Raw genomic sequence first — 10,009 nt, 5'->3', positions numbered from 1 at the left:
GCAAACCCCACAGTTCCTAGCCTATTTGCCTGGTGCATGTGCAGGTGGAGGAGTTTGGCTGCTTTGACATGATTTTCTGTCATTGTGGGTACCAGTGCATGAGATTAACTGTAAAAAATAATTTTGGTTTTCTTTGCAAAAACAAGCTATTCAAAATGAGACCATAGTTGGTCATTATTTGGGAATCTGAGTGATAGCAGTTCTCGTTACTAAGCTTTTATGTGAGGACTGAGGAGGAGAAATAGGCAGCACTAGCATGGCATGTGAATTTCCTGGCTGAACAGCTCTTGCCACTGATGCTGACAGGGAGGAAGGAGGAGAAGAGACTTGGAGTGGCGTTGTTTTCCGGCTTTCGTTCTAAACATTCATTTAATACTGAATTTGTGTTACAGTGGAGCGATGGCTGCAAGTTCAGCCACGTGCCAAAAACCGTAGAAGTTCACCTGAAAGACGTTCCTGTCAGGATATACGTGGACTGTCCCAAGTAAAAATTAAATATTGTACCCTTGGTACATGTACAGCTGAGTTGAAGTAGTTAATAATGTCTTGAAATAAACATGACCTGGGGAAGGATGTGAAGGTGGTACATGGTTCAGTTTGTCAGAGTGGTGTTAGGAAAACAAGAAACAAGCAAGGGAGCCTCTTAATGCTGATTCAGGTTTTGGAAGTGTTTTTTCAAAGCAGCGTTGGGGACTAATTAGTTTTCCATATGTATGTTTTTGTTTTTGTTAGGTGACAACTGGCATTTGAGAAGGATGGACTGGTGCTATGAAGCGGGGGAAGCATTAAGTCAGGAAGTAAGAGGATCCTGTGTTTGACTTGAATCATGCCGTAGTCTATTGACTTCATTTTGCCGTAGAGACTTTCCCTGAAGAGAGCTGCAGTAAAGCAAATGGGTGGTGGTTTTGTGTGTGCTACATTAGTACACACATTGTTTATTTTCACAGGGCCTTATGAAGGCAGTGTTGGGGTGCCCATGGGTAAAATGTAAATCTTGTGCACCTGCCTCTTATTTTCAGGGACTAGGATTCAGCTCTCCCTCCATAGGTGGTTTTTTTCTTCTAAAGTCTGGGCTTCCCGTGCATTAAAGATACTTCTACAAAGAAGCATGAGGTGGCAGCTGTTGAGCTGCAGAGGTGCAAAGGAAATGCAGAGCTCAGCAGGCTGCTGCAGAGCAGACTCCTGTAGGTGCAGCACTGTGTGCTGCTGCAAAGCCGTCTGCAGCTGCTGGGTGCTAAATGGATGTTTCTGTGCCCTTTGATGGAAAAGCAAAACACTTTGCACTTTTGGCGTGCGCGCCTTAAATAACCACCAGCATGTATTTTAGCAAACAAAGCACCGGAAAGTGTAGCCTCACCAGTATGCTGTGCTTTCTCTTCCTACAGAACGCCACTCTGAAGGAACTTAATGTTTGCAGAGGAGATACGTTGGTTATAATGGAAGGAAAGCTTCCACCAAAGGTAAAAGAAGAGAGATGGTGTTGTTTAGTTCCTTGGCAGTGTCTGGAGATGTGAATATGAGAGTAGTGTGTGTGTTTGTTTGTTTGTTTTTTCCTCTTGCTTATTTTAGAAATATTTCAGTTGAAAAACTCTAGTCTGTAATAATGAATCATGCTTTTTGGAGTTTTAAAGATTTTATTTCAAACACTTCTAATATTCCTAGTCTATCTATTCTTCTTTCAACTTGTGTAGTAAGAGGCTTGGCAATGGCAGCGGATTTGTCTAGGAGTGTGTGGAGGTTCGTTTCAAACGTTTAGAATATTCTTAGTCTATCTATATTGTTCTTTCAACTTGGGCGGTAAGGGGTTTGCCCATTGCAGCGTCTTTGCCTAGAAGTGCGTTCACGTTAACAGATCTGGAGGAGATCGGTATTTGTGGCACGCGAGGTTGTTGCGAAGGCACAAGTCTTATGCTACCGCTTCTTCACAACATCAGCTGTGTCTCTGCCCTCTTTTCTTGACCCATTGCTCTTCTTCGTGCGCTGCTGCGGAAGGTCAGGCTTCACCTTCCACCGCCCTTTTCCTCAGACTGAAGGAACTACAAGTCAAGGCCCCTGGGGACCTCCTTGATGGCCTCAGAGGGAGGGCGCCCGTCCCCTCGGCGCAGCGGCCGGGTGGAAGCCTTGTCTTCTGCTCCCCTTTTCTTGGGCCTCAGAGCCGAGGAGATGGCACCCGGTCGGGAGGGGTGAGGGGAGGGAAGCGGGTGGGAGGGTGGGAGAGAAGGGCTCACGCCGCTCATGGCGATCCACAAGACGGTTGCTGCCTGCCAGGCGGTGGAAGGGCTGAGGCTGCAGGGTGGCTGCCGTGGAGGTTGCGCACCCAGCTAACGCCAGGCGTAGAGGCTGTGCCAGCAGCGACACGCTCGCCGGGCACGCTGGTGCCGGCGTAGTGTCTTGAAGGGGAGCCCTGGCGCGGTGTGGTGGTGCCAGGGGAGCCACGTTGGGGGCGGATCCACTTCCATCGGCTCTTCTTGGTCTTGGGGTGGATCCACCTCCATTGGCTCCACACCATCAGCCTCAGGAGCGTTGGCCATCGCTCCCACGTGGCTGATGGTGCCTCCCCTCCGACACGGCCTCCTCTTCCTCCACGGTCCCTGCAGCCACATCTCTCTTCTCCGGCTCAAATGTGAGCAGCCGCCCGCTTTGCTGCGGTGAGAACCCTTGGCACCAGCCATTGCTGCCGTGAGAGAACCTCAAAGCTCGGCGAGTTCTGGGCCAACTGTCCCTGTACTGACGGGGCTCGGAACAGAACGTGCTGAGGTGGTTTGTGACTTCACTTGAGTGGTGACGAGTGTGGCCAAAGGTGGCTGTTTTGGGAGTCGAGGGGCCTGAAACGTGCCCTAATGTGGGAGAAGGAGGAGACTGGGGGGCTGAGGGCCCCGTTCCTGGCGTTGGCTCCCTGTGCCGTTCTGCTGCCCCTCGGGCCCAGGGACTGCCCTCCCCCTTCCCTCTGAACTCGTCTTTTCACTTGCTTTGTGCTTCCGTGATTCTCGTGCTGAAGCTTTTCTGCGGAGACACAGTATTACAAGATTTTCAGTTCATCCAATAAATGTTTGAGTTCTTGGCAAATATTGTTCATAAAGCATCTGACCTTTACCCCCTGTATGGATTACCTAAAGCTCAGATTTTTGCCCTGCATAGGCAAAATCTCATGCAAGTGGCCGTCTTCACACCCTGGCACATTTTCCTCAGTTGCTGTCTTAATGAGCACATACGAGAGGCATGGGAAAACCTGGATCCGTAGCCCTGCTCTGTGTCCTGAAGTAGAGGGAATTGTAAGTTGAAACAGAAGGCTAGAAGACTTTGAGCAGGCAACATGGATCTTAGCAAGTCCGTGGTGAATCAAACTTCCTACAGGAACACCAGATCTTTTTAATACATTTGTTCTCCGAAGAAGAATGTAGGAGAGGAGCTTAGGGCAGCAGTGCCTTGGCTGTTAATAGCCCGGTTCAGAGCTGCATCTGAAAGCAAGCAAGCCTCCTGCTCAGGAGAAAAAACCAGGAGGTTTTGAAGCGGCAGAGCAGCATCGCAGCTGGAGAGCTTAGATGAATCCAGCTTGCTGTGGCAAGGTTGTGTCCGTGTCCAGATCCTCAGACAACAGTGTCCCTCAGTTGCATCTGTCACGTAGATGCCATGACAGCAGAGCCAGGATGGGGATGTGCGGCTGCATGAAGCCGGATTTTTTTGACTCTCGTCCCTGTAAAAGTAGGAAGTGAGAACTGATGATGTGGGTCATAGATGTATGCCTGTGCCTTTACAAAAGCTCAGATTTGAACAAGTCTTTTCCTTCTTCCTGAGATGAAGGTACAATTCTTCCTTGTCTGCCTTGGAATACATAAGCTAACCAGTAGTTTCTGTTCATTTTTCAGGGTTTCCTGAAAATACCCATCTGGTGGTTCAAGCCTTCAAGTCATAGGAAACACGGAGAGAATGCACAAGAGCAAGTGAATGGGGTGACCTGCAAGATGGATGCTTTGCAGGTGTCTCCCGCGGGAGGTGAGCTTGCTCAGTTTTTGAAAGGAATCGTATGGCCACCTTGTCTGTGGTTGCACTGACAGCCTTGAGTTAAAACTAAAATGTTAATCCAAAGCCTTAAAATGTTTCTAAGACCTATGAGTGACTGTACAAGTTTCAGCAAGATGATGGTGAAAGGATGCACTTGGGAGACAGATGCTATTTTTCACAAGGCCATGAATGCTGCATGATACTGCTCTGACGTTCCTTAGCTGCCTGTGGTCAAGGGTAAGATTAAATGTTGAAGCAGGAGCTGTTTACTTGTCAGTAGATAGAGTGGCTCCTCCATAGCTGAGGGCAGTGGCAGTCTTGTAAAGCCTCTACTCACTGAGCATACAGGTGACTGGCTTCAAATGCCAGTGTTGCTGACACCTCCTTCACGACTGACTTGTGTTGCGGAGCAGGTCCCATCTCCTTTTAGAAGGTTTCTTTGCATTGTTCTCGTTTTCTCTCAAACGTTTTCAGAGTTTTACTTTCTCCCCTGGTGATTTCAGCAGCAGCAGAGGAAAGAGCAGATTTAACTTTCCTTGCAACGGGTTCTACATTTTAGAGTCCTAACCAATAATTAAGGCTATTTACCAATGTGAATAACTGGTCTTAGTTTCAGGATTTGCAGTTCAGGATCAGTTTGAACTCTTCCTGTTTGGCAACTAACAGAATGTATTTTTACCAACTGTATGTTACGTTTCTTGAACTGCACTCCCCCTAGAAAATTGAGGTCGGGTCCCTTCTCCGAGTGAAATGTCACTTTGAGGCGACTGTTATCTCTTAGGATGATCAACAAAGTCATGTTGACTCTTCTGTTTCTTTCTTCCTCCCCCGTCTCGCATCATCTAAAGATTCACCAGAATGCATCCACACAGACACGGATCTTTGTTACGCTGGCAGTCTAGAGATAGGAGGAGAAGCTTCTTTGGAAGATCTGAAGATGCAGGTTAGATGTTCTCCTGTGTTGAAACGTACAGCGACACTGTGATGAAGTGAGCTCTATTAATACCTATTTTTTATTTCCTTTTCCCTTGTCTCCAGTATGTTGTGATATGGCATTTGCTTATATGCCATGTTGAGTGGTAAGTACCAAGAGGCAGTTGGAGCACGTAGCTCAGAGACTTCCTTAGTATGTCCCCTGCAGTTGCCGTTCTACCTGTCATGTGTCCTGACCTGCAAAAGCCTTGTTGCACTTCATGGGGAACTTTGGCTTGCAGCCCTCTCTTTACTTCACAGTGTAAAAATCCTTCATGAGAAGCACACACATACAAGCACTTCCTAAAAAGCCACTTTCCATTTCCACATTGTTCCTGTATTAGTTTTCTGCGTCGTCTTTTGTTTTGGTTTTGGTTTTTATGAGGAAAGAATTGCTTTCGATGCACAGAAGGTCACAATTGTCATTCAGGAAGGTACAGCTTAGTTTCTTTAGCTAGAAACTAAGGTGCCTTTTTATGCTTTTTTTAAACTATAAAAGTATGATATTAATACACTAAAAACCCCCAAACCAAACAAATCAAAACCCCACCCAAAAGGAGAACACGAGAGAAAACAATCCTTTTATAAGGCTCATTATTGTTTAGCCAGTTGGTTGTTGTACTTAAACTGCCTGGGAAAGGACATCCCATTGGATCCTGATCCATACCAACACTTACTCTTTTGGGTACGACTTCAGTTTCAGTCTCTGCCAAACTATCACTACGAAAAACTGACCATTTGCACCTTGTGAACAAGGAGAATTGTCTTAGCATGGAAAGAGTGTTGTGTCCTTGAGAAGGACTTAAAGGAGCTTGCTCAGCACTTGTCTAGAGATTGGGGTAATGATTCTGTCAGCCTCATTCCCTCCTGGGTACACAAATTTTGGCTGAAAAAAGAAAATCAGTACTTTTGAAACATAAGTTAAGTTGAGAAATGTTGGGAGGGAGTGAAGTCCAACTTGCTTTGAGGTTGAAAAGCCAATATGTCGATCATGGCCACTACCCGTAAGTCGCAAGCACCTTGCCCTACTTGCGATTGCTTCAGGATGGCATTGAGAATTAGTGAAGCGGTTTTCTTTTTATCCAAGGAGACTGGCCGCTGCAGTTATTGAAGAAACATTTCTTTTTTCAGGCTCTGACCTTACTGTGCTGCCAGGAGCAGATTGTCCCGCTGCCCTCGTTTCTCAGAGCATGGACAGTGGACAGTAAGCGCCCAGGCAAGCTCTTACGGAACAACAGGCAGCAACTCAAGTAGGTATCTTATTGAACGCTCAGGCAGCATTTGCAACGGGTCGAGTGTTGATGGGTTGTGGGATGGACTGGTGGGGAAATAATGAGCTCGGTCAAATGCCAACAGAAAGCTCATTTCTGGTTACTTTAATGGTGCGCGTTTTTCTTTTTTTTTTTATGTGGGAGGGGGAGCTGTGAGCATAAGCAGGTTGTACCATGCTTATTCAGCTGAGTTTTATTTTAGGTGTTTTTAAATGCAATTTTTCTTTTTGTCTGAGAGTTTTTCATTTTTGTTCCCATAGCCTCTTGCTTTGGTTTTCCAGATAAGAACAGATGTACTTGACTAGAACTGTGATTTTTCTTCTCGGGAACTTGAAATGGATGACTGGACATGTGTATAATCTTTGTTTTGTTTCCAGCCACTATAAGCTGGGTGCCGGAGTGGAAATCTGCATCGAACCTTTGCAAAAAGAAGAGCATTTGGGGTAGGATCTCAAGGTCCTTATTTCTTACAGCAATGCATTTGAGATGAGACTTAATTGAGCAGCTTTTAACTTAAATACTGTCTGTGAGGATTACAGATATCAGGATGCAAGAAGACTTGGGCTGATTTTTTTTGTTTTCCACAAAGAAAAATCAGGGAGGGCAGGAGGGAGTGAAAACTGGGAATTCTGGGTTCTGAAAGCAGGACTCACAAGAAGGGTCTGTTTTCTCTTCCTGCTGACAGCCCCCGTGAGCTGCTGCTTCGAGTCCAGATGGGCATCCCAGGGGAGAGGGACTACTATGACTCCACGGATTTGGTGTGGGACATCTCCAAAGAGTGCACGGCCTGGGCACTGAGGCAGCGAGTGGCTTCTCACTATTGTCTCCCTGTAGATAAAATTGAAATAGCCAAATACTTCCCCGACAGATTTGAGTGGCTGCCAATATCGAGCTGGGTAAGATCTGGAATGGCAGAATCCAAGCGTTGTTTGCGACAAGTATGTGTTGGCTTGTGCCACAGTTCTTGAGCAAATGTATTTCAGGAGACTTCCGAAATCTGCCGCGTACCAATCTTCTGCTTTGATTTAATTCAGACACAGCAGATTTCAAAGAGGAAGCGGAAGAAAAAACAGGAGAGTTTACAGTCAGCGCCTTATCACCTGAAAGACGGAGACGTCATTGGGGTGAAGGTAAACCAACCTGGCTTTAATTGTTGCACAAGGATTAGGTTCAGACACTGTCCCCTTTGCAGTATCTTGATTTCTTCCTGGTTTTCCTGCAGCCTGCTACGTCTTTATGAGAGTACTGGTGTGTGGATCTCAACAGTGCGTCGTGTGGAGAGGAAAGTTGTTGCTACTAGTGCTTTTTCTTCTTTTTTTCCAACTTGGAGTAAAATCCAAGAGTGCTGCCCTTTAAAAATCATATCGTAAATTTAAACCCATTACGTTTTCCAAAGAATTATTGCAGATGTGTTAATGTTTTAAAGGCAGAATCACACAGCAGCATGTCGAGCTCTGAAATAGCAATAAGGCTTATTTAGGACACCTCTGGAAGAACATACATACTCTCTGGCTTTTAAAGCAGTAGGCGAAAAGTCTGACGTCCTTTTGTGAAGCCTTAAATTATGGCGAGAAATCTCAAATAAGACAAATTCCTTGTTAAATGGACTAACTAAACAGAGGAGTCTAAAATTTTTTTTTTTTGCCTTATTGAGTCTTTTCCACTTAGCTTGAAGTTAGTTGCTGTAAAACTAGTTAGAGGAAATGCTCTGTCCATTAATTGTGTAAACTGAGCAACATATGGGAAATAGTTTGAGCTTTTAATTTTCACCTGCCAAATCCTTTTTCACCACAGAACCTTCTCCTCGATGACACTAAGGACTTCAGCACAGTGAGAGATGATGTTGGAAAAGAGAAACAAAGGCAGCTTGCATTAGAAAAAAGAAAAGGTATTGAGTATTTACATGTATTTTTCTTGAAAATATGCAAACTGGTCTTTGATGTTTCGACTCACTCGATACCTGGATAACTCTTCGGGACAGGGCTAACCGGCTGCTCTCAGAGCACGCAATTCCAGTAGTTCTAAAAGAAGCGCTCAGTTAATTCAGACTCCTGGCTTCAAGTGCCACATTCCTACACCGAGCCTCTGTTTTTTCTCGTGCAACACACCGCAACAGTCCTCCCTGCCTCTGGAGATGCACAATGTTGATGCTATGGCTCAACACTAACACTAGGCATTTTTTTCTTTTTTTTTTAACAGTCGGCAAGCTGAACGCTTACAGGACCGCGTTTTCTCTGAGGAGAAGCTGAATATGAAGCACCGTAAACCAGAAGTGGCTCTTTCTATCAACGTGGGTGTTTTCAGATAGCACCAGGAGCTGCTTTGCTGAGCAGACCTTACTACCGATGTGCTAAATTGGAATGGAGTTACCTCAACTGGACCAGCAAGAGGGTCTTTCCCAAAGTGTCTTCGAGAATCACCAAGACAAACTGGATATAGGATTCAGGACAACGCTGATTTTTCTTCTGGTCTCTCTTGGGGAAGTGCTTTAGCATCCCTTTGTCGATGTGGTACTTATTCTCAGGCTAGGTAAATGCACTTGATCCATGAGAAAATGGACTAATAGATTGTGTAACCTTTTGGTGATTGTTTTGTAATCACCCTAAATACTTTTTTTTTTTTTTTTCCCGATCAGATGCTGGTGTCTTGCACCTTCACTACAGAGTTTGCTGGGTTTTTTAATGCAGTCATAATCATCTCTTTTTAGAATTATTTTTCCATCTCTGATCCCTGAAGTTTCAAGCAATACCAGAATTTGCTTTTTTCTCTTTATAGATAAACCTCAGTCTGTAGCAGCTGGAGTCAGATTCCAGGAAAGAAGGAAATGTGGAAATCTCTGGGCCAAGTGTGCTAAATTGGCTCAAAAAGGACAAGTTGAGAATTTGTCAAGCCCTAAATCCTGAAGACCTTTTGTGTTACAGAACAACAGTGCAGTAACCATAAAGTTTCTAGGGTTATTTTGTTGTCCATGAGCTTCATTAACAACAAATGGGTGGAAAAAACTGGCAGATCTGATGCTTGGTCTTCAGTGTGTTTTCTTGTACTTAGGAGAAGGCTTGCATTTATTTTCAGTACTCTTCTTCAGAGGACTTTCCCTCGTTTCTCGTCTTTTGAATTGTTCTAATATTCTTTGTCACTCTTGAGCTCGTGTTTCTCTTGGTCTCCCAACGCTGATTTCCAGTCTGTGTAACAGACGGGGATCTGCGCGACTGACAACTGGCTGAACTCAGTATCAAAGGTTCTAGAGTATGAAGCAAAATGGGTACCGCATGCTCGGGAGATTGGGTCTCCAGATTGAGAACATGTGTGAGTAGCTGATGAGAGAGCACATTTTCCTAACCCTGAGGCTGGGAATCAGGGTTTACTTGAAGCCGACGTTTCAGCATCTTTATCCAAACTTCTCTAACGGTTACAGTACTTAAACTGGACTTCCCCCGCTGCAAGTGACTCTTTATAACGTAATATCCCGTCAGGTTCAGAATTTTCTTTGAGCACAGCTAGTACTGACAAGTTAACCCGAACTCTTTGTGGAGTTAATTGTTGATAATCAAATTCTAAATGTGTTTTGAATGAGAAGGTGAAGGAAGATAACACATGAGCATTTCTGAGCAGCAGTCAGGTGCTGGTGGCACCTTAAGATTTTGCCTTTCACAGCTGGGAACCCACGCAAGTGCATCGTGGTATCAAGTGAAATCTGTTCTCGAACACGCTGCAGAGCCGTGTCGAACTGCACAAATGTCTGGAATCCTGTTCTGAAATGAGCA

The 10,009-nt window shown here is 45.2% G+C and overlaps 1 protein-coding gene and 1 long non-coding RNA gene across 2 annotated transcripts; both read left to right on the top strand.

Annotated features, from left to right (window-relative positions):
• Window positions 1–725: 725 nt before the first annotated feature.
• Window positions 726–4,939, top strand: LOC135990556 (uncharacterized). Its single transcript, XR_010606433.1, has 4 exons — window positions 726–797; window positions 1,386–1,460; window positions 3,867–3,993; window positions 4,851–4,939. It is a non-coding gene; the product is annotated as an uncharacterized LOC135990556 (long non-coding RNA).
• An 11-nt stretch (window positions 4,940–4,950) lies between these two features.
• Window positions 4,951–9,543, top strand: LOC135990145 (ubiquitin carboxyl-terminal hydrolase 40-like). The gene is made up of 8 exons (XM_065637578.1): window positions 4,951–4,991; window positions 6,042–6,224; window positions 6,623–6,688; window positions 6,931–7,141; window positions 7,280–7,375; window positions 8,040–8,140; window positions 8,445–8,535; window positions 9,439–9,543. Exons 1-8 carry the CDS (start codon window positions 4,951–4,953, stop codon window positions 9,541–9,543), a joined length of 894 nt encoding a protein of 297 aa, XP_065493650.1.
• Window positions 9,544–10,009: the final 466 nt, after the last annotated feature.

Source organism: Caloenas nicobarica, chromosome 6 (genome assembly GCF_036013445.1).
Source record: "Caloenas nicobarica isolate bCalNic1 chromosome 6, bCalNic1.hap1, whole genome shotgun sequence".
NCBI classification, from domain to species: Eukaryota; Metazoa; Chordata; class Aves; order Columbiformes; family Columbidae; genus Caloenas; species Caloenas nicobarica.
This window is presented reverse-complemented; position numbering and strand designations above follow the sequence as displayed.